A 25444-nucleotide genomic window follows, 5' to 3' on the forward strand; every position below is an offset into this window, starting at 1 on the left:
CATCGCCTGGATACCCAAAGGTTACAGGTTTGATCCCCTGTGAAGCCAATGAATGCATAAATAAATGGAACAACAAATCAATGTTTCTCTCTCTCCCCTTCCTCTCTTTCAAATCCTAATATATAAAAACCCAGGGTCCATAACAACTGACCAAAGGCTCGACTGAACACCAGAAGTCAGTCCTGTAGTCAGTGCGGGCCTGGCGACCCAGCACTGACTGCCAAGGGGGCTGCAGATCAGACCCAGAGAGAGGCCCAAAGAGAGAGGCAGGGTCTGATCCGCAGCCTCCGTGGCAGCTGTTGATCAGCCGTTGCCTCTCTCTTTCTCTCGGGCTTTGCCAGCAGCTGCACCTCTGTTTCTCTTGCCGGGGCTGCTGATCAGCCCTGCCTCTCTGATCAGGCCCGGAGATAGGTCCGGAGATGCTGACTGGCATAGAAACTGACTAATTAGAACTAAATCTGGGTGAACTGTGAGAAGCCAATGGCTGCCTAGGAGGCAGAGCTTTTGACGCTGACTGGCATAGAAACCGACCAATCAGAACCAAATCTGGGTGAACTGTGAGGAGCCAATGGCTACCTAGGTTGGCAGAACTTTTGACACTTGACTGGCATAGAAACCGACCAATCAGAACCAAATTGGCCACCAGGGTAGGGCAGTTGGGGTGCAATATCAGGCTGGCAGGGGAGGGCAGTTAGGGGTGATCAGGCAGGCAGAGTCAGTTGTGGGCAAGATCAGGTCAACAGGGGAGGGCCATTTGGGGCGAGATTAGGCCAGCAGGGGAGGGCAGTTAGGGCTGATCAGGCAGGCAGGTAGAGGCAGTTAGGGGTGATCAGGCAGGCAGGCAGAGAGGTTAGGGGCGATCAGGCAAACAGGCAGAGGGGTTAGGGGCAATCAGGCAGGCAGGCAGAGGCAGCTAGGGGCAATCAGGCAGGCAGGCAGGTGAGCGGTTAGGAGCCAGCAGTCCCAGATTGGGCCTAAACCTGCAGTCGGACATCCCCCAAAGGGTCCCTGATTGGAGAGGGTGCAGGCTGGGCTCAGGGAACCCCCCCCTCCATGCATGAATTTCATGCACCAGGCCACTAGTCTATAATAATAAAAGCATAATATGCTAATTAGACTGGACAGCTGAATGACCTTCCATACGTCATTCTGGACATGGAGGCAGGTGTCAAGGCGGAGGCGGTTAGGGGCAATCAGGCAGGCAGGCAAGCGGTTAGGGGTGATCATGAAGGCAGGTGAGCAATTAGGGGCGATCAGGCAGGCAGGCAGAGGCGGTTAGGGGTGATCAGGCTGGCAGGCGAATGGTTAGAGGCAATCAGGCAGAGTGGTTAGGGGCAATCTGGCAGGCAGGCGAGCAGTTAGGGGCAATCAGGTAGACAGGCAGAGGTGGTTAGGGGCAATCAGGCAGGCAGGCAGGTGAGCGGTTAGAAGCCAGCGGTCTCGGATTACGAGAGGGATGTCTGACTGCCAGTTTAGGCCCAATCCCACAGGAATCCGGCAGTCGGACCCTCCCCCGTTGGGTCCCGGATTGCGAGAGGGTGCAGGCTAGGCTGAGGGAACCCCCACACCTCCATGCACGAATTTCGTGCACTGGATCTCTAGTCAATACATAAGAAAACAGAATTATAAGTATGTAAAAAATAACCCTGGAATGATGCTAAATATGCTGCGTAACGTTATCTTTGGTGATAATATCACAACACAGTTAAGTATTTGATAGTACTGTGGAGGATTCATGATGACAACTCAGAATTGTGAAACACTTGGTAGGATGTCTGATAATCAGTAAAGATTCTTATTCCCAAATTTAACATCTGTGTGAACTTGCACAAACTACTTAATTTCAATGCACCTACATTTTTTCCTCTGACAGATTAAGATTATAATAGTGCCTACCAAAGAGAGTTATTATAAGGAATAAATTATACTATCGACATCATGAGATTAAATATAACTAGATAAATGGAGTTTTATAGCTAAGCATATAACTTTACTTGGCATCTGGTAAGTTGTAGCAAAGATGTAATGGTGACTTGAATGAAAGTATGAGTATTGATGTTGGAAGTCAGAGGACAAATGTTGGGTATAGCGAGGAGTTAGATGTTGGGTGTAGGTGAAGATTGGGACTCATGGGCAACTCATGAGTTTGGGCTTGAGCAGCAGAAAAACAGGTGGTGCGATTTATGAAGATGGGGAAGACTATAAGAGCAGACATTGAGTAAAATTCACAAGCTTTCACTTTGTACATGTTAAATTTGAAAGATCTATTACACATTCATACTAAAATGTCAAGTAGCTAATTCGACAAACAAATGAGGGCTTGGATAGGGGAAATGTCATTGATAGAGTTATTCATTTCCATCATTGGCATCTTGGTAGTACTTTATTCTGTAGCATTAGATAAAATGTCCTTGGGAGAGAATGAAGAAAGAGGACATAATTAACACTCCCAATATTTAGAGGACTAGCTGAAGCAGAGGCACCAGAATAGAAATCTGAGAAAAGCAGGCAGTAAGAGGAGAAGAATTACATTAGAGTAAATCACTGGAAAGCAAGAGAAAACTGTGCTAAAAGAATTGAGCAAGTGGTCATCTATATCTAGTTTGAGAGACTGAGAAATTTGACAGAGAAGGAACCATTGGACTTATAACAGGAAGGCTGTGGATAGCTTTGCCAAGAGCTATTTCAGTGAAATATGGTGACTAATTTCACTTGAAGAGACTCAGAGGAGAATGAGAAGTGAGGAAGGGACAGCTACTCAAACAATTTATTTCAAGAAGTTTTACTGTAAAATTGAACCAAGATAGGTAGAAGATATGATTTTTAAACTATGACATACATTGTTATATACCTGTATGCCAACTCTAATGGTCTAGGCCCATGGTCGGCAAACTGCGGCTCGCAAGCCACATGCAGCTCTTTGGCCCCTTGAGTGTGGCTCTTCCACAAAATACCACGGCCTGGACAAGTCTATTTTGAAGAAGTGGCATTAGAAGAAGTTTAAGTTTAAAAATTTGGCTCTCAAAAGAAATTTCAATCGTTGTACTGTTGATATTTGGCTCTGTTGACTAATGAGTTTGCCGACCACTGGTCTAGGCAACCGAAATGTGATGATTAGAAGGTTTCTGTGTAGTTATAGGTTTGGTCTTTCACAGAATCAGAGATGAGTCTAACAAAAAGGAAGAAATAGAAGAATGAGTGCAGATCTAAATAGGTTGGATAAAAATTAACACTATGACTAATACTCCAAACACATGCACACTTTATGTGTGTGAGTTTTCTTTCTCCACACAGTGAAAATTAAGCAGCATAAGACCCAGGGGTGTGCAGTAAGAATAGAAATTGTTAATTTTTTAATAAATAGTGAAACAGATGTCATTGACTGTAACTTGAAGCTCCCAAGAGCATTTTAATAATTAGATTCAGTATATGTGACAACTAAAATTTACCTTTCTCATGTGAAGATTGAAGTTTTTATTATTATAACTTATTCTTTATAGCATTTTGGGAAGCTAATTCCTTTTCTTAGTAATATAAATTTTCTTTCATGAATTTTTTTGAATGATTGTGAACTAAAATGGTGAAGTTAGACTTATTCTGATATGACAATAATAATAAATCTTAAGGGTTGTTTTAAAGAAAAGTATGTACATGGTCTCTTTTCTTATTTTCATGTTATTTTAACAAGTTTTGTCTAATCCTTCTAACTGGCTGTTTTATTATAGGCTCTGAGTAAATAAGCGTAAGGTTTCACTCTGTGTATATTCAATTTGAAATTACTATTAACCATTCTAACCAAAATATTTGTATCAATATCACTACTTTTCTTCTTCCTACAATCTTCACTAGCTCTGGGACACTGGTTTTTGCTTCTTTTTTTTTTCTTAGAATGTATATCTAGTTCCCTCTGACAGGTAAATAAAGGAAGATCTCTTTATGAACAAGGCTGGCATATTTCAGTCTTTGTTTTCTCTTGGGCAATTAATGGTCAGTCCAAATAATGGACCCCCAGAATTGGGGGGAAGGAGGGACTCTTCATTTTTAAGATGGCTTGAAGAAATGGACTAATATGAATTTCCCAAATTGTTCCATTTGCTAATGTTTAAATACTTTAAAGTTTTGATTAGTCAGTTATTTGGATATACCCTAAAATCTGCTATAGTGCTCCATCGCAATAAATCACAATAATCAATCAAATGAGGGAATTGTTTCCAGCCTAAATGAGGGACTTCTGAAAAAGAAGCTAATGACACAATTCTTCCTTTGCCAACTTTAACTCTGTGCTATGCTCTATCTGAAGCACACCTATTATAAAACTTCTGAGTATTAATGGTCTCATTTAGACATTTGATATGTTTACTGTGAGACAGAGCTTGCTGCATAAATCAGTTCTTATATAAAACTGCTGTAAAATGGTATATACTTTTTTTTACTTCTTGCTAGAAAGAAATTTGAAATTCAAATCACTAGCTGCTGAAGGAAGTTATTAAAAATGTATTAGGTTTGAAAGTTTAGCTGTATATAATTGTCATAACAGATATTCAAAACAAATTTATCCTCAATGAAAATTGAACTAAAGCAATTTACATAGAATTTACATAATAAATTTTCCTTAATTTTCTGAGCAAATGAAAAAAGAAACAGTTTATATTTATTTTAATAAAATAAAAATGAGGGCTATCTGTAGGGAGGAAAATATAAATAAAGTCCCATAAAAGGATGAATCAAGACAAAACTATGTGACGTTCCAGTGCTGAAAACTATTGAGGCCAGAAAAATGATGCCTGTGTTACAGGTACCAATCTTACTTCTAAATCCCCTGTATCCTGACATCAAAAGCATCATTTTATTTCATCTGCTTTACTCTTATTTGGAGTTAACAGTATTTATCTTTATGTAAAGCAAATGTCTGAGAAAGTTGGGAAAAAGATTAAGGCATCCTTATGAAGAACAGCTACTTGCAAATATAGCCTATCCTTAATGATAGAAGCAAAATAATTGGGAAGGGTGAAAACAGCACAGTGTGTTATATTGAACATTTTCATTTTTATTCCAATGGCTAGGTGCTTGGAAAGGCATGTACTTGGTGTGATGTGAAGGGTGTTCTAAGGCTTGGTGTCTCTTCAAATACCTTCTGGAAGTTCCCAGAGTGATAGTCACTTATTCAGGTGCAGGCATCTTATTCATTCATTCATTCATTCATCCATTCATTCCTCCATCCATCCATCCTTTTGTAATCCCTTATCTTGAAGCGGTCTCAGTTTCTTGAACAAAGCTCCTATAAACACACACATTGGTTCCTGGGACAGTCACATGTTAATCCATTCTTGATTGTTTTACTCATATTATCTGATCACATGCTAGTCACTCAGGGAAGACTCAAAAGAACTGGAATATGAAAAGTTGGTCTTTCATATCATGAAAAGGAGGGGGAAATACCCACAGCATGGTGTGCTTCTGTGTAGAGGCTCCAACAGAGGTCAGTGTGTTGTGAGTAGACAACTCTAAAGCCAGAGATGAGCAGGAATGAACAGGAGTTAAGACCTTCAGGTGGAGGGGATCAGCAAAGCTGTGATCTCAAACTCAGAGGAAACTCCCAGAGTTAAAGTGATCTTTGAAATATTTAAATCCAGGTCAATTAGAACTTTGCAGTATCTAAGATAACTTTCATTAAGAATGACTCTGTGCTGCTTAAGGTTGCTACAGAAAATAGAGCACTCAGCAATCAGGATTTTAGTTTATAACCTATTTCTCCACAACAGATCTGTTCACTGAGAAATAACAAGTCAGACTTAGAAAATAGGATTTGGTCTGGGCTTGACTTAAAGGATATAAGAGTATGATTTGTGTTGGAAAAATTACTCATTATTCTACTTAAAACTATCCATTTGAGTGTGTGTGTGTGAGGTAGTCATCCATAATGGTACTACATCAGAGGAAAACATGGGATGATTTAAACAATATCTTTCTCTAATTTTCCTCTCTGTAAATTGTAAATAATATTGTAGCTCACAAAGTAAGATGATAATTTCATGTTAGAGAATATGTAAAATGACTATGGTTGTACAAGTCATTACTGCCTTCTATTTTGCATCTTTGAAACCAGGGAAATAATTCATATCAACTTTAGAAAAATATTGAAACCAATTTGCATGATAAAGTAACTTGTAATTTCAAACAAGTCATTTTACATGATAAATCAGATAGTAATTTGGGAAATAATATTCAATAATGTCTGTTATGACATCAGTTCCATTCTTTCTGAAGTATTTTTACATTTATTTAGTGGAATGATACCCAGTGATAACAGAATATTATCAGTACATTTTTGATTTTTAAAAATCTCTTTTTTTACTCATTAACAAATCTGGCTAATTGTGCAAATTCTGACAGATGGGATAGGAGGAAAGCTTATTCTATAATGCTTCACTGAGGATAAATTGTTTTTCTGCCATTAATGGAAAATTATATATATATATATATATATATATATATATATATATATATATATATTACTAGAGGCCCAGTGCACGAATTAATGTACCAGTGGGGTCCCTCTGCCTGGCCTATGGGATTGGGTGGAAACCAGCTCTCTGAATTCCCCCAAGGGGTTCCGGATTGTGAGACAGTGCAAACCAAGCCAACGGACCCCACCCGGTGCATGATCAGGGCCAGGAAAGGATGCGGGAGATTAGCCAGTCAGGAAGGGAACACAGGATGGCTCCAGGGCATGTTTGGCTCATTTCGCCCAGTCCCGATCATCTGGACCCCAGCAGCAAGCTAACCTACTGGTCATGCTGGTCAGCGCACATCATAGTGAGCGGTTGAACACCCTTAGCATATCATTAGCATATTACACTTTGATTGGTTGAACAGACGACCAGTCGACTGGACACTTAGCATATTAAGCTTTTATTATATAGGATACCTCAAGTATTAAATGCATATTTATGTACAACATACAATTTGAAAATTACTTCAGTGAGAATTCATTCATGAATTAATACTTTGTGCCTCACTCTAAATATCTATTTAGCAACTCTTATTTTATAATTAACAATGATGTTTCATATTAGTTCAAGTTTATATAATATTTTAACATTTTAATGCATTTTTACATCTAATACTTCTATAAAAAACAAAGTTGGCATTTTAATTAACCATTAACAAGCCTAGGTTATAAACCAATAACAGCTACTTAAACTGATTTTATTGATTAGAGAACAGGTTTTTAATTTGGGAACCATGAATTTTGAGATGCAATTAAATTACTTCTTTTGATGGTAACTATTACATTTGTTCTACTAAGGTGGGAAATACAGGGAAAGAAGGTGGTCTTTTTTTCATTTAATTTATTTGGAAACAGAAAGAGAGGTTTAAAGTGTTTGCTTTAAAATGCAACTATTTTCATGTAGTTCTCTTTTTCTATATTTTGAATCAAGTTAATCATATTTACATATCCAGTGCATAAAATTAAATTTAGTCTGATTTTCAGTAGCCTGGATTTTACCTCTAATCCTTTTATTTTCCTAAAATATTTGTGTTAGAGAACGTTGTCCTCCTAAGTTTGGACTACCATGATATTCTCCTACTCTTAGAGCTGGGCCAAAATCTACTCCCCTACCTTTTCTTCCATTTCCATCTTGCAAGTAAACTGAGGTGGCCAGACCCATCATAATCCCCAAAGGTTGGATCTTTCATGCAGTTCTGTCACTAACAATAATTGGAGTACTATTGTCATTTTCTCTTGTTGGGTAACAAATGACCACAACTCAGAGGCTCAAAAAACACTCATTTCTGAACCTGCAGATCTGTAGGTCAGAAGGTCAAGGTTGTCTGTATTTTCTGCTGAGAGTTTCAAGAGCCCAAGGTCAAGGTGTCAGTCAGGCTAAATTGTTATCTGCTCGCTCTGGAGAAAACTCTGCTTCCAAGCTCGGCCTGGAGCTGGCTCATTCGGTCCTGCACAGCCATTGCACTGAGGCTCCTGTGTTCCTGCTGGCTGTCAAGAAGGGGCTGCTCTCTGTCCTTGGGATCTAACTGTAGTGGCATGCTATATACATTTTCATTTTATCTTTCATTTGGGAAGGGAATTTTTAGGCTGGCAAAAGTGAGGAAGATACCTTCTCCTCATTATAGTAATCAAAACTATCTGATGATAACATAGAAACAGACACATTTGCCAGTGGAACAAAGTAGAGAGCCAGAAATAAATCCAAGCATGTATGGCCCACTGATTTTCAACTAGAGTTTCAAAAATATACAATGGGGAAAGGACAGTCTCTACAACAAATGTTGGGAAAACTGGATGTGCACATGCAAAATAATGAAATTGAACTTTTGCTCTTACACCACACACAAATCAAGTCCGAATGAATTAAAGGCTTCATCGTAAGCCAGAAACCATAAAAATCCTGGAAGAAAACAGGGAAAAGCTCCTTGACATTGGTCTGGGCAATGATACCAAAGTTCAGGTGACAAAAAGAGAAATAGGAGAGACTAAGGTCATTGAATTTTTTGCCATTATGCACACACCCAAATAAGTAAATAAACAAGGAAATATATATATATATATATATATATATTAGTATATATGCTGATTTTATTTTCATTTTACTTAAGAATGACTTGGATGAAGCAATAAAAATTTTTACTTTTATTAAATCTAAATTCTTAAGTACATCTTTTTAATATTCTATTTGAAAACTATGGTAGGAACACCTAAAACTCTTCTGCTACATGCTAGTACTAACCGGCAGTGGCTGTCTCCAGAAGGAGCACTTGTGTGATTGCTGAAGTTATATGCAAAATAGCTAACTTTTTTCAAAGAACACCTGTTTTAATAAGAGGGTGTTTGACAAACTATGGTCATTCATACTTCGGTATTTGTCAGATATCCTCTCAAATATGAACTAAATGAGCCTGTCTTCAAGAGTGAAAACTGACAGTATTTATTAACAAAGCTAAATTTTAAGTTTTCAAGTGAAAATTAAAATACAGGAACCTTTTGTCTGCATTCTTGAGCTTGACAACTTCTCAAAACTTACAGATTTTTCTATGGAAACCAAGGGTAAAATTAATGTATATTTTTATATTGATAATGAAATATGTCAACATTTGTAAGGTCTTCATAAATTAGTAAACCAATATTATCCCAACAAACAAAGTTGAAAATAGACTCATGGATTTTAATGTAACAGAGTATAAAAATTGTCTGATGTGATGTCAGACTCCCCAAGGCAATGACCTTTAAGAAAACATTTATCAAATTTGGAGATAGAACCAAGGAATAACCATAGTTAACTGAACATGCTTTTAAATTATTCTTGCCTTTTACAACTTGGTGTCTGTATGAGGCCTTATTTTCTGTATGTACTTAAAACTACATGTCATAACAGATTGAATTCAGAAGATATAAATATCAAGCTGACTTTTATTAAGCCAGACATTAAGAGTCTTGCAAAAATGTAAAAATATTGCCACTTTTCACCTATTTGGGAAATTTTTATTTTAAAATGTTATTTATGTTATAAAATGAGTTTATTAAATTTTAAGCACATAACTAAATAAATATTGAATAATGTATAAGTTATAATATTTCTTATGGTGATCACCACTAAAAGATATAACCCACAAAGTGCAGCAGGAGAGTAAGACTTGGAAGCTGTTTGTATACCCATTTTTAGTTATGCTTTAAAGTCCAGGGCCATGTTCACAAACTGGCTGCAGACATACCTCATTTTGCTTCACTTTATTGTGCTTCACAGATATTGTGTATTTTACAAATTGAAAGTTTGTGGCAACCCTGCATCCAGCAAGCCTATTGGGGCCATTTTTCCAACAGCATTTGTCCACTTCATGTCTCTGTGTCACATTTTAATAATTCTCAATATTTTTAAGTTTATTATTATTATTATTATATTTGTTATGGTGATCAGTGATATTTTAAAGACTTTCTTTGTTTATTGCCCTTTTTAATTATTGATTTTAGAGAGAGGAAGGAGGAGAGAGAAAGAAAGAGAGGAAAGGAAAGAGAGAGAAAAACATTGGTTTGTTGTTCCACTTATTTATGTATTCATTGGTTGATTCTTGTGTGTGCCCTGACTGGTGATCGAACCCGCAACCTTGGCATATTGGGACGATGCTCTAACCAACTGAACTACCTAGCCAGGACTGTGATCAGTGATCTTTGATGTTTCTATTGTAGTTTATTTTAGGGCACCACAAACTGGGTCCATAAAAATGGTGACTTAATCCACAAATATTGTGTGTTCTTACTTAACCAACCAGCCATTCCCCCATCTCTCTTCCTCTCCTCTGGTCTCCCTAATCCCTGAGATAGGACAATATTGAAATTAGGCCAATTAACAACCCTACAATGGCCCTTATGTGTCCAAGTGAAAGGAAGAGTCACATGTCTCTCATTTTAATGAAATCTAGGAATGATTAAGCTTAGTGAGGAAGGCATGGTAGAAGCCAAGACAGTCCTCTAAATCTCTAGTACTAAACCTCTTCAGCCAAACAGTTAACCAAGTTGTGGATGCAAAGGAAAATTTCTTGAAGAAAATTGAAAGTGCTACCCCAATGAACACACAAATGATAAGAAAGCCAAACAGCTTTATAGCTGATATAGAATAAACAATTTAGTGGTCTGGCTAGATCAAACCAGCCACAACATTCCCTTAAGTGAAAGCCTCATCCAGAGCAAGGCCCTATCTCCCTTCAGTTCTATGAAGGCAGAGAGAGAGGTGAGGAAGCTGCAGAAGAAATGTTTGAAGTTAACAGAGGTTGGTTTCGTGAGGTTTAAGGTGAGAAGTCATTTCTGTAACATAAAAGTGCAAGGTGAAGCAACTACTTCTGAGCTTGAAGCTGTAGCAAGTTATCCAGAAGATCTAGCTAAGATAATTAATGAACATGACTACACTAAACAACAGATTTTCAATGTTGACGAAACAGCCTTATATTGGAAGAAGACTATCTAGGATTTTCACAGCTAGAGAGAAGTCAATGCCTGGCTTCAAAGCCTCAATAGACAGGCTGACTCTCTCGTTAGGGGATAATGCACCTGGTGACTTTAAAGATGAAGACAATGTTCATTTACCATTGCAAGAATCCTAAGGCCTATGAATTATGCAAAATCTACTCTGCCTGTGCTCTATAAATGGTACAACAAAGCCTAGATGACAATACATCTGTTTACAACATGGTTTACTGAATATTTTAAGCCCACTGCTGAGACCTACTGCTCAGGAAAAAAAATTCTTTCAAAATATTACTGCTCATTTGCAATGCACCTGGTCACCCAAGAGCTCTGCTGGAGATGTACAAGATTAATGTTGATTTTATGCCTGATAACACAACATCCTTTCTGCAACCCATGGATCTAAGCAAAGTAAATTGAAAAATTTCTGAAAAGAATTCACCATTCTAGATGCTATTAAGAGATATTCATGGAAGAGGTAAAAATACCAACATTAACAGGGTTTGGAAAAAGTGGATTTCAACCTTCATGGGTGACTCTGAGGGGTTCAAGACTTCAGTGGAGGAAATAACTGCAGGTGAGGTGGAAACAGCAAGAGAACTAGAATGGAAAGTGGAGCCTAAAGATGTGACAGAATTACTGAAATTTCATGATAAAACTAATGGATGAGAAGTTGCTTCTAATGAATGAAAAAAGAAAGTGGTTTCTTGAAATGGCATCTACTCCTGGTAAAGATGACAACAAAGGATTTACCAGAATATTTCATAAGTTTAGCTTACAAAGCAGAAAGAAGTTTTGAGAGGATTTACTCCAATTTTGAATGAAGTAGGTAAAAAAAAGTTGATTGATGCAGCAAATGCCATGGTTATTTTAAGATAACAATGGCACCCCAATCTTTAGCAACCACCACCCTGGTCAGCAGATGATGGTTAGTATTTTTTAGCAATAAAGTATTTTAATTAAAGTATGTGCATTTTAAGGCATAATATTGCATACATCTCTTAGGGTAAACATAACTTGAACAAAAAAATGTGTGACTCCCTTTATGGAGATAGTCTCATAATTGTGGTGATCTGAAATGGAACCTGAAGTATCTCCAAGGTATGTCTCAACAGGTCTTCTCCCTCTATGCTTCTTCAGCTCTGTTTTTAACTCTATCATAGGGTATATCACTGCGATTTGCACATTATGAAATCCTATGGAAAAAAGGTTATGTATTTTCATCTTTGAACAATTTGACTTTCACACCATGAATTCCTTAGAGATTGCTCCTTGAAAAAAAATTTAAATTTCACCAGTTAGCAAAGTCTCCACCTAGGTATATTTATATTTTGGTTTTAATTGTATCAACTCATTAGACCACAGTATTCTAAATTGTCAATTATGGTATTTCTTGACTTAGATATAAGCAACCTGAATCATTTTCAACTGTTTCCTTCATTTAAATTCTGTTAATTTTATATTTATTTAAAGTATTTATTTTAGTACTTTTAATAAACTTTAATTAATATTTTGTGCCTTTATAAACATGTGAAAAATCAACATTTCAGAAGTATATATTACATTATTAAATAATACAGTAATTGACATATATATTGAAATACTATAGGTTTCATAATCTTAGTAAATGTTGGTAATGATTTTTATGTCACATTGACTGGTTTTAGACTAATAACATTTTTATTTGAAAATATAAAAAAACATCATTTTAAAAGTTGTCCTCATCTATGAAAATACAATTTTCTTCTGGATGGTAAATCCATATAGTACTGAGAGGAAAAAGTGAAGATAGGAGATCAAAATATATTAGATCTTGACCTCGATTGGTATGATTCAAAATGTTATTTTAAGTATATATTGAATTGAAGAGGGACAGTTCCAAAGATATATAAGGTTCCTTAGAGAACCTTCTGGTATGATTTTAAAACATTTTATAATCTAGTATAACACTTGAACTTTCTAACCAAGACAAGTGAGAAGTAGAATTTTATGCTCCTCATGAGCACTTGATTTCCTGCCATCTCTTTAATGTCTTCAGGCACACTGAAGTGGATGGCATCACACTAATGATCATCAGCAGAAAGCTTAGCACTGTTCTGGAAACCAGTGTAACAATCTGTGCTTGAAGGGGTTGTCTGCATTTCTAAATGTAAATTTTACAGAGGAGCAAGCACGTTGTTTGAACTACATCATCTGTCAGATTGCCCAAGGCTCAGAAGTTAGAGAAGCCCTAGTGCTGGCTGCATATGGATAGGCTACCTATTAGTTTGTTTTCTTGGTTTTTAGTGTGAGAGGACAAAAAGATGGAATCCATAATATATGTTCTAATATTTTTATATTTGTAAATAAAGATACTTGAAAAAAGGCCCTCGAGCAAAATAAATGTTTTTATATTCTTTTGTACAACTAGATATGACATCCACTGAATCTTATATAGCAGCGTATCACTTTTATACTCTCCTGACATAAATTGCATTAATTCTTAAGCAACACAAAATCTTCATTGCTTTTACACTCTACTTAATTTTGATAAGATCCTTTGTTTAATTAAAATTAATAATGCTTGAAAACAATATATTTTTCAAATATAGCTTCAATTTGCTATGTTAGAACAAAATTTGGCTTAAACGTTACTTGAGTCAATTATCAAATCATTTAAAAATTCAAGAGTTTAACTTTATTTGAGAACATGTTTTCATGTACTTTAAATATAATACTGTATGTGAGTCATTATTCCAAAAAAGCATCCTCATCTTTCTCTCCAGGGTATTAATGCTCATATATTGGTGTCTAAATTTTCTTTTCTATAAGAGGAAGTGAGTATTTTCTGATAGATAGATAGATGGATAGATAAGAAATATATATAGTATATGTATGTAAATATACATAGCATATGTATAAATGCACATATGTACATATTTGTATTTCATATATACATATGTATATTAAAGCATTCATCTTGCTATTTTAATTTTGCATGTTTATATGATAAGATAATTACAAGTAGGGAAAAAAACAAATATGAACAAAGAATATATTGAAATTAACTTTCCAGCAATGTGACAAAACTGTAAATTCATGTGAGAGAGAAAAGAACTCCTCCAGACAGCCCACACAGCAACCCTGAGTAATGGGCTTATTATTTTATGAGGCTACAAGTCTAGATCATTACAGATTTTAGAAGGAAATGTGACAAATCAAGCTCTTAAAAATGTAGCCATATAGTTATATTTTACAGATATTATTTTACATGACATGGTACCAATTTTTGGCCATATATTGATAATCTTAACTCTTTGTATACTACCATGTTCTAATCAACATTGGAGGCATTATCTTCAATTATGCAGGACCAACATTTTAAAAATATATCTGCATTTTGAACACTAGTTAGTGATTGATAGTGCTTCTAGGATGGCATTGTGAGTCATGAGTGGAATTAAGTCTTTTCCCTTCAACAAAATCCTTCCTAGGAAGGTGAAGCCTGTGTGAAAAAGTGAAAACACTGAGCAGTGATCAAGCAATTTAAACTGGTACCTTTGACAAAAACAAAGGGAATACCCAGGCTAGCCCACTCTAGCTATTCTCTCCCTCCTAAGGTTTGGGATGACTGAGGAACACTTGTTAAGTCCACATTCCAGAGTCACAGGCTCACTAAACACTGACACCTAATCATAGGACTATAGAATGCTCCTCCTTCCCCACAGACCCCCCCACCACATTACAAAAGGCCTATTTACAGCAATTTCTCTTACCAAGTACATCATATTTGGCTCTCAAGAAAAAAATGACAAGGCATACCAAAAGACGAAAAACACATTTTGAAGAGACAGAACAAGCCTCAGAACTAGACATGGCAAGGATATTGGAATTATCAGACCAGGAATTTAAAGCAACTATGATTAATATGCTAAGGGCTCCAACTGATAAAATAGATAGCATATAAGAGGAGATGGGCAATTTTAGAAGAGAAATGAAAATCACAAGAAAAAGACAAAAATAAAAAAGATAAAAAACAATGTATCAAAAATAAAGAACGCCTTTTATGAACTTATAAGTACACCAGACATGGTTGAAGAAAGAATCTATGAGCTTGAAGACATCTCAATAGCAATCTCCAAAACTAAAGACAAAAAACAAACAGAATATCCAAGGATTATGGGACAACTATAAGAGGTGTGATTCATGCCTAATGGGAATACCAGAAGGAGAAGAGAAAAGGTAACAGAAGAAATATTTGAAATAATAATGATTGATAGTTTTTCCCAAATTAATGTCAGACACAAAATTATAGATTCAGGAAGCCCAATGAACACCAAGCAGGATAAATGTCAATAATAACAACAACAACAACAACAACAACTATACCTAGGCATATCATTTTATAGCTATAAAAAATAAAGTTAAAGAAAAAAATTTCTGAAAGAAGCCAGAGAAGAAAAAATATCTTACCTATAGAGGAACAAAGAGAAGAATTACATCCATTGTCTCCTCATAAATCATTCAAGAAAGAAGAAAGTTGAGAGAAATATTTAATATCATGAGAAAGGAAAACCCTCCAACATAAAATTCTATACCCTACAAAATTATCATTCAATAGGGAAGCAAATTTAAGACTTTATCAGACAAGTGAAAGTGAGAGAATTTGTTGCCAATACACCTGGCTTGCAAGAAATGTTAAAAGAGCTTCTTTTTTTGTTAGGAGAAAAATAATGTAGGTTAGGCTATCAGACCTATATAAACAAAGGAAAAGCATCAAAAAAAGAAGTGAAGGTAAATTTGAACACAATGTGCATTTTTCTCAGAATTACATCCATTGCTTATGTTAATTGACACCAACATTTTAATGATTTTGTCTGCCAATCAACAAGTGTCAGTTGCATTCTGACTATAGTCCTACAAGCAACTTGCATGATGTGTGGGAAAGAGGTGAGATATTAAATCCAATCAATATTTAACAAAAAATTATTGTGAATTTTCTGTGTGCTACAACTACTATTTTTTGCAGAAGATACCATATTTTAATTTATTTTTTTTCATCACCATGTATCCCCCCTATACCCTCTTTCACCTCCACTTGCCCGTCTGCCCCCAGCAATCACCATACTGCAGAGGATACAATTTTAATAAAAGCACAGAGTCCTAGCATTCACAAAGCTATTCGTCTACATAATTTTAGACTATATCAAAATTTATCTAACAATGACCAAAATTGAGGACATAATAGAAGATGTTTTGCTCTGTTCTGTATTGCTTTTGGCTGCAGTTAATTAGAAAGGAGTACAGATAACCACAGGAAAGGGGGGTAAGAGAGTAATTACTGATCATTTTGTTTAAGCACGCTGGTATACAGTGTATACTGTACACTAAGTTAAAGAAATATTTCTCTTTCAAGGTAACTGAACTGCACAACATCAAAAATATAACCAGGCTGCCTCGAGAAACAAAGAAGCATGCCGTGGCAATTATCTTTCATGATGAAACCTCCAAGACATTTGCCTGCGAGTCAGGTAAGCAATTACAGCCCCGTCTGCAGCTTGAGGAAACTGAGATGCTTCTGAGACAGTGGCCCAGATGGATTAAGATACATCGCTGAATAGGGTGTCTTATTGTGATGAAAATGCATCCCAGAAGATTTTAGTAAGAAGCTCAGCATAGTGATTTTTTACAGATGTTTTTGGTTTTTGGTTTATTATCTGTCTGTGTCTGGATTTTGCTCCGAGGTGGTCAGAGTACTGGTAAGGTTTCCATCCAAGCTTGGAGAATTAAGTAAACAGTGCCTGGGAGATGCCGTTAGGGCAAGGTTATGACTTGTATTCTGGTTCTTGCCGGTGCAGCTGGAGGCATTTGGTATGGCCATAATAATGCTGCCTTGCAGAAAGGGTGGTGTGGCTCGGCCTGTCCCAGCCCCTTCAAAGTAGAACTTTGAGCAATTGGTTGCTTTCATGGATTCCCACTGTACAAGTAAATATCTTTCAGGTTAAATTTGAGCATCCCAATCCATAAAGTATCGAGACACAGGCAGTTTCTACTTTCAACTTGCAGTATTTTTCATTTTTGCAATTCCTGTGCTATGTAATATATAAGTTGTCTTATCATTTTTTAAAGATTTTGCATAATGAAATGGTGCATTCATTTTATAATGGATAGGAGCAAAAAGCAGTCAGAGTTTGAAAAATGTAAATTTAAAATAATAGCTAAGTGTTTAGGAGATACTTTACTGAGTTCTTTAAAAAAAATAAACCTTGCCCTAGTCAGTTTGGCTCAGTGGATAGAGCGTCAGCCTGCGGACTGAAGGGTCCCAGGTTTGATTCCTGTCCAGGGCACATGCCAGGGTTGTGGGCTCGATCCCCATTAGGGGGCATGCAGGAGGCAGCCGATCACTGATTCTCATCACTGATTTTCTATCTCTCTCTCTCTCCCTCTCCCTTCCTCTCTGAAATCAATAAATATATATTTTAAAAATGTAAAACAAACTTTTTTATCTGTAGTTAAAGTTTATAGGAATAAATAATACCAGGTTATATTATTCTAAAACCAATGTCACTTTGCCTAAATCAAATTGCTCACACCTCTTCACCTACATGTATTTCAATTTTACTAAACAATTAGCATTTATCAAAGTGTTCTTCTTTCTTTGAATGCCTTATTCCTTTCATTATACTTTTCTTCACTCGTCATCTGACTTCATTTCATAATTTAAAATGGACTTTTTGGAGTTGCACGGAAGTCTGCTAACTGGTCATAGAAATCCCCATTCTGTACTAGAACCTGTCCCAACCTTGCCAAGATCATATCTTAATATCCACATGTATTTGTGCCTTCTTAAAACTATCTTCAAACTGTCTATAACCACCTCACTTTTTCTGAGATCTGAAATAATGTCTCGTATTAAAACCAATGACAATCAGAAAACTGGTTTTCCAAAAAAGATATAGAATAATTTTCACCACTGATGATATGTTTCAAGCTTCAATTTTCAGTACTGTTTTCCATTTTTGAAATTGCACTGAGCCCTGTTGTGGAGACATAGGCAACACTGGAGTAGATTATTTCAGATAAGAATGATATTGAATTATGGTCTGACATAATTCAGAAATACAGGCTGAGTTGTAACCCGCAAGTCTGAAGTTGAAACCTTTTTAAAATGTATTTATTTTATTTTTTGGCAGCAGTGGTAGTTTCATGGTTCCTGTAAGATTTTTTTGAGAAATGAAGGGCTCTTTGTTCAAAGAGAATGGCCTTAATTTCCAAGATAAGAATTTCTGAAGAGTGAGGCTAAAGCTAGATCTGAATATAAAGACAGAAGAATGCTTGTTTAAATTATGATTTACGTGAAAGTATTATTTCTTTGGTTAACACCACACTTTATGTGCAGCTATAGCAGTGTGCTTAAAGCTAGTGACAAATTATGTTTAAGAAACAATGGCATGATTTTTAAAAAACGTCTTCATGGCACATGCCAATGGAATAAAAGAAAGGACTTGGAACACAACAAGGACTTTGAATAACTTTTTCTTGCAAATTATAAAACTCAGACTATAAAGCAGTCAGGCATGTCAAAAATAGCAAGAATATTCAAGCCCAGATTAGACGGAGTTCTGGCATTTATTTCTAATGCAAACACAGGTAAAAGTGTAGTCTCCTAATGGCTTGTGGGAATGGGAGTTGTTTCAATTATTTTTGCCAAGAAAACTGGCAACTGTTATGAAATTAATATGCATACCCTTGACCCAGTGAACCTCTTTGGAGCATATCCCATATGGACAATTGTACCCGCACATGAGGGTATAGGTTTAAGCACATTATGTGTAACAGCAACAAAATTTGAAACCAGTGAGTGTTTATCAAGGAAATAGTTGAACAAACTATGATATATTCTTATCCTATATAATAAAGAGGTAATATGCAAATTGACCATCACGCCCACACACACGATGGCCACCCCCATATGGTCACAAGATGGCCACCAGAAGATGGCTGGCAGGGGAGGACAGTTGTGTGCGATCAAGCCAGCAGGGGCGGGCAGTTAGGGGTGACCAGGCCTGCAGGGGAGGGCAGTTGGGGGCGACCGGGCTGGCAGGGGAGCAGTTAGGCGTCAATTAGGCTGGCAGGGGAGTGATTAGGGGTTGATCAGGCTGGCAGGCAGAAGCAGTTAGGGGCAATCAGGAAGACAGGCAGGCGAGCAGTTGGGAGCCAGCAGTCCTGGATTGTGTGAGGGATGTCCGACTGCCCATTTAGGCCTGATCCCGAGGGGTCCCAGATTGGAGAGGGTGCAGGCTGGGCTGAGGGACACGCCCCACCCCCCGGGCACAAATTTTGTGCACTATGCCTCTAGTCCTAAAATAATATGCAATCACTAAAAAGAATTCTAATTAAACCAATTAACATGACGACATTTCTATGAAGTTGAGTTCTTCAAACAAAACAACCAGCAATGTATATACTGAATAATCACATTTTGTAAAATAAATGAGAGAGAGAGTGTGCGAGTGTTTTAACAAGCATTACCAGGTGAGGGAAGATGATAATGAGGTGGATGTAATAGGAAGATGGGGGGAAAAGACAAGCAAAATGGGAGAAGTAAGAAAATAAAATGAACAGAATAAAATACCTAGCATATAAACTATCCTATTTACATGAGACTGTGCATACATGAATGTGCATATGAATGTATTCAATATTTTTAGTCATCAGCAAAATGGTAATTAAAATGACAATGAGATAATAGAATGCACCTATCAGAATGGCTAAAATTAAAAAAAAAATAGTAACACCACCAAATGCTTGTGAGGTTTTGGAGAAACTGTATCACTCATATATTGTAGATGGGAATGTAAAATGCTAAAGCCATTCTGGAAAATGGTTGGCAGCTTCTTATAAAATTAAGCATGTAATTATCACAGAATCCAACAATTGCACTCTTGGACATTTATCTCAAAAAAAATAAAATAAAAACTTATGTACACACACACATGCACACACGCACACACACACACACACACACACTTACATCATACAAAAATGTTCACAGTAGCTTTTTTCATAATAGTGCCAAACTGGAAAGAGCCCTCATGTTCTTCAACTAACTGGGGTGCACTCATACCATGAAGAACTCCTCAGCAATTAGAAGAAACAGACTATTGATCCATGCAGCATACATGAACCTCACCCAACCATCTCCTTTCCTCCCATTTTCAGCGGAGGTTTCTCATGTTTCCTACCCTCATCTGAGTACTTCAGCTCTATGCTCCCACTACACCCTGAACTTGGACTTCATGTCCCCTGTTCAAAATATCTCTACTCTGTCAGATATTAAGCGTAATTAAGACATGACCCTGGAGTTCCCAGCACCACAGTGTTAAAAAGAACTTGTTGGCTTGATGAATTCATGAATTAGTAAAATTTATATTTAAGTTTTATTATAGTTATATATTTATCATTCTTTTTTTACAAAGAGATAGTTGTTGTTTTTCCAAAACAAATTTTAGAGACTAATTGGGTAGCACCATAAGAAAATTTTTTTTAAATTTTCAAATAATAGATTGTTCTGTGTTTGTGATGGTGGGGGGTGAGAGCAAATGACCAATGCTGCATGTGCACATGTGTACGCATGTGCATGTGTGAGATTTTGTGAGTGTGCACGCAAGCATAAATTGCCATGGCCCACCAAGTCTGTTACAATGATTCTATGAATACAACATAGTTGAAGCCCTGGCTGGGTAGCTCAGTTGGTTAGAGCATCGTTCAGATACACCAAGGTTGCATATACAATAATATATGCCCTGGTCAGGGCATATGCAATAATGAACCTATGAATGCATAAATAAGTGGAGCAACAAATCTCTCTCTCTCTCTCTTCTGAAAAATCAATAACTAAAAATTAAAAAAATAAAACATAGTTGAATACAAGTGAGAATTTTGCATTTTCACCTATTCTTTCAAAAGAGAGCCCTGGTCTTTTGTTTGGATTGTTGGGGGTGTTTTTTTGTTTGTTTGCTTATTTTTTGGTTTGTTTGAGGTTTTTTGTATTTTTTGAGTATGTTCCATCTCAAATTCATGTCTAGTAAATGAAGGAGCCAATGGCTTAGATGTTGGAAACTCAGAGTTTGGGGAATAGAGACTTCTTATGTTCATTGAGGAAAGGGAACAAAGAGCTCAAGAGTGTCTGTCTTTGTCATTATATGAAACCCAAAAACTTATCTCCAAATAAGAGGGCAAGAAGTATTTGAAATCTGAGCAACTTGGTTAATTTCCTAAAACATTATTTGAAGCGTTGAATTTATTCTCTAATGCAATGAAGATATTATTATACTTTCTTCCATTCAAAATCTGTAATGGCATTGTTATAGAATTAATAAATTCCCCACATTAAAAATGAAAAATATTTCCTAATATATATGTACATTCATAATTATTTTTTAAGTCTTGCATAAATATTTCTTTGTATCTGAAATACCTGGGTATAAGTGTATCACAATTCAGTTTATTGTTATTATATTTCATAAATTTTATACTTCATTTCTGAGAGAACATTATTTTCTTTTTTTTTAAAATATATTTTATTGATTTTTTACAGAGAGGAAGGGAGAGGGATAGAGAGCTAGAAACATTGATGAGAGAGAAACATCGATCAGCTGCCTCCTGCACACCCCCTACTGGGGATGTGCCCGCAACCAATGTACATGCCCTTGACCGGAATCGAACCTGGGACCTTTCAGTCCGCAGGCCGACGCTCTATCCACTGAGCCAAACCGGTTTCGGCGAGAACATTATTTTCTAAGTAACCTCACTTCTCCATTAATTGTGTGTTAGTCAATAAGATATTTTCTATTTTATAATATTATTATTAGTTGTTATAAGAAAGCATTTTTCCATCAGAGGATCCTCTAATGTTTTCTGCCTCTCAGGCTTCACATAATTTTTCCAACTACAAATAAGTCCAAAAAGGATTTAGCCAAAAGTCCGTCCTGATTCAAAATGAAAGGTAATAGGCATGCACTTAAGCCTTTTATTTTGGTTAGCATTTTTATTATATATGCAATTTCAAAACTTGTATTTGTTCCCACCTGTGACATAGAACCTATAGACATTAGAAATGAACTTGCTATGCATCTTTGTTAAAGATTTAGACACTAGCCTAACCGGTTTGGCTCAGTGGATAGAGCGTCGGCCTGCGGATTTAAAAGGTCCCAGGTTCGATTCTGGAAAGGGCATGTACCTTGGTTGCGGGCACATCCCCAGTAGGAGGTGTGCAGGAGGCAGCTGATAGATGTTTCTCTCTCATCAATGTTTCTAACTCTCTATCTCCTCTCTGTAAAAAATTAATAAAATATATTTTAAAAAATTTAGACACTAGACAGTAATCCATTTTTATATGATGTGAAGTACAATTGCTGTCCATGAATATTATAATAAAGAATATATATACACACACACACACACACACATATATATATATATATATATATATATATATATATATATATATACACACACACACACATATATATAATATGTGTGTGTATTGTTTCACCCAAAGTGCTTTTTATTTTATTTTTTTTTTAATCCTTATTCTCTGATTAGGAAATCCTATGAACCATGTGGATTATTTAATTTTGAAAGGACTCAATTTATGCCTAAGAATGAAGGAATTGTCCCTAATCTAAAGGTCCTATACTTCAGGACTCACCCCAGATTATAGAACTTTTTTGTTTGTGGCAATACAGCTAATTTGATAGAAGTGGGCCAGTAAAACAACTGATAGATTTGAATGATTGTTTACTTATATAATCAAATGTGACTTCAGATTTTTAAAGAATAGTTTATGTAACCCAAATAACAGCTAGTTTACATCCAGTACAAAGGAGGAAATCCATTGTACTGTTTTTAATAAGTTAAATTTAGGGTGTGACATTAGGAAAAATATTCACTGCTGCTGCTCGGAGTCACATGGTCTGCAGATAAACATCATACTTCAGTTTTGGGTGATGTCAGTCCAGCATTTTCGTGAGCAGTCAATTTGCTTTGGGGATAATGGGAGACATTTCTGTTTACTGATTGTTCAGTACAAAAGACAACTCGAATTAAGTTGGAACAACTTGTCTTTCCAGCTGACTCAGTCACTGTGGAATAGTTGTTGGTTTATGACCATCTGGTTCTTAGCTATCCTGCTAAGAGATTTGGAAGAAATCATTAAAACAGCAACAACAACAAAAAAAAACACAAAAAACAAAATCTAGTGGCCTTATGTGATCTGAAATGTGTTGGGATTTTGAAGTTATTTCTTCAGAGAAAGTGAAACACTGTATGGCAGAGACAGTGTAATGAGACTTTAAATTTTTAATGCTCTTCACAGACACCATTGAATAAAAATACCAAACCTTCAGATGCACCCTCTCATGAAAAGATTAAATTAATTTGGCAAAATCTGGGCACAATTGTCAGGTTGCCATGATAAACAAATCAGAGACAGAACTGAGGGGAGCAAAATTTGATCAGACTTGATTACCTTTCGGTTTCTAGGCGCTAAAGTACCTTGGAGGTGAGTGAGATGGTCTGGGACCGTGGTCGGCAAACTGCGGCTCACGAGCCACATGCGGCTCTTTGGCCTCTTGAGTGTGGCTCTTCCACAAAATACCACGGCCTGGGCGAGTCTATTTTGAAGAAGTGGCATTAGAAGAAGTTTAAGTTTAAAAAATTTGGCTCTCAAAAGAAATTTCAATCGTTGTACTGTTGATATTTGGCTCTGTTGACTAATGAGTTTGCCGACCACTGGTCTGGGAGATTCAGTTCCTGCTCAGGCACCCAAATCGTGGCTGAGGTGAGTTGATTCCACTTAGGTTAAATGTGACTGTGCATCATCCCTAAAAGGGCTTCTTTGATTTCGGATGTTGGAAACAAAGGTTCCAATCAGGTTACATATTTTTATTGTTAGAGGAAAATATATAACCTGATTAACAATTAAATTAAGTATATACAATTAAGTGAGACATGTGTAATACTGATGTATCCTGGTTTGATCACTCACGAAAGACTGATAAACTCTAGAAATGGATGGCTTGAGAATAAAGTCTAGTTCATGTCCTGTGTCAGCATTCTGTCTTCCCATCACCCATTCTCACCTCCGGCACGCTGCCCTTCTGGCTGGGCTGCCTCTGTGTTCTCTGCCCATCATGTCATACAATAAAGCATTGACTAACTCTCATGCCCTTCCTCTGAGCCAACCAAGTAGACTCCCCCCCACCCCCCGCCAAATCAATCAAGCTCCAGAAAGTACTTTTAGAACGAACTACTAGATGTGCAAGAATTTACAAAGTGTTTTTCAAGTTTTATGAACAATTAACACCCATGGATGTCAGCTGGAAAATGGTTTGATAGGGAGGCGTCCTTGTCGTTCCTGATTCCTGTGTATTAAGAAAATGTACTTTTGCTTTACTTTCCGAATTTCCATAAAGAAATTACTTTTGATGTGTCACTAAAATTATACCATATGCTATTCCGTTATACAGAATTGTTGTAAGAAATCAAACCATGTATAATTGGGTGCCAGGCTTTTTGAAATCCTAATGCAGAAATAGAGTTTGAATATTTTTATGGGGAAATAAAACTTTTATTTGAAGTGTTGAAGGAAGCCTTAAAATTTGAGTATGTTTTTTAAGCGGCAACTCATCTCAGTAAACTAAAAAAAAGTGTTTTTAATTTAAACTTTCTAAAAATGGTTTAAACAGTTACTATCCAATAGTGCAATAGGCCTCTGGACTGAATTTATTTTTTTGCCACTTGTCTGTTATGTGTCCATATATTTGTAAAAGGTTCACTATAAACAGAGTAGGAAGAGGTCATAGTGACAAGTCCTGCGGTAGCACAAAACAGGGTTTTACAATAAAAAGAGTTTGTATTGGATTGAATTGCGGCCCTCCCCCAAAAGAATTTACCTCCCAACCTTTGTTACTTTATTTGGAAATAGGATGTTTGGAGATGCAATCAAGTCAAGATGAAGTCATGGTTAATTAGGGTCTCCCTACATCCGTCCAATGACTAGTATCTTTATAAGAGAAAGGAAAGGAAAATTTGGAACAGAGGCATGAAGGAAACAGAGAGAAGAAAGCTCTGTGAAGACTGAGGCAGAGATTGGAGAGATAGAGCTATGATCAAGGAAGCCCAGGACTGCTGACCTCAGAAGCCAGGAGAGGCCTGGGCAGTTCCGGCTCAGGGACTGCTGGCACCTTGCTTTCCATCTCCCTGCCCACAGAGCTGTGAGAGAATCATTTCTGCTGTTTTAAACCACCCAGTTTGTGATAATTTATTATGACAGTCCCACTACTAATACAGGGCTCTTCCAAAGTAGTTTTTATTTAAAATATATCATTTTTGGAGGGCTTTGGATGAGTTTCAACAGAAAGGTGGAGAGAAAAAGGAATTCCATGTGTAAAAGCAAATCAGAAATTCCTTGTGTTTTTAAAG

The 25444-nt window shown here is 36.6% G+C and overlaps 1 protein-coding gene across 1 annotated transcript in view; it reads left to right on the forward strand.

Annotated features, from left to right (window-relative positions):
- DOK6 (docking protein 6) overlaps window positions 1–25444 on the forward strand; it is a 233861-nt gene that overhangs the window by 74548 nt on the left and 133869 nt on the right. The window contains exon 3 of the mRNA XM_079783340.1: window positions 16374–16488. Coding sequence (XP_079639466.1) covers window positions 16374–16488 — 115 coding nt within the window. The remainder of the gene's footprint in view (window positions 1–16373; window positions 16489–25444) is intronic.

This window comes from Cnephaeus nilssonii (assembly GCF_951640355.1).
Source record: "Cnephaeus nilssonii genome assembly, chromosome: 11".
Classification (NCBI taxonomy): Eukaryota; Metazoa; Chordata; class Mammalia; order Chiroptera; family Vespertilionidae; genus Cnephaeus; species Cnephaeus nilssonii.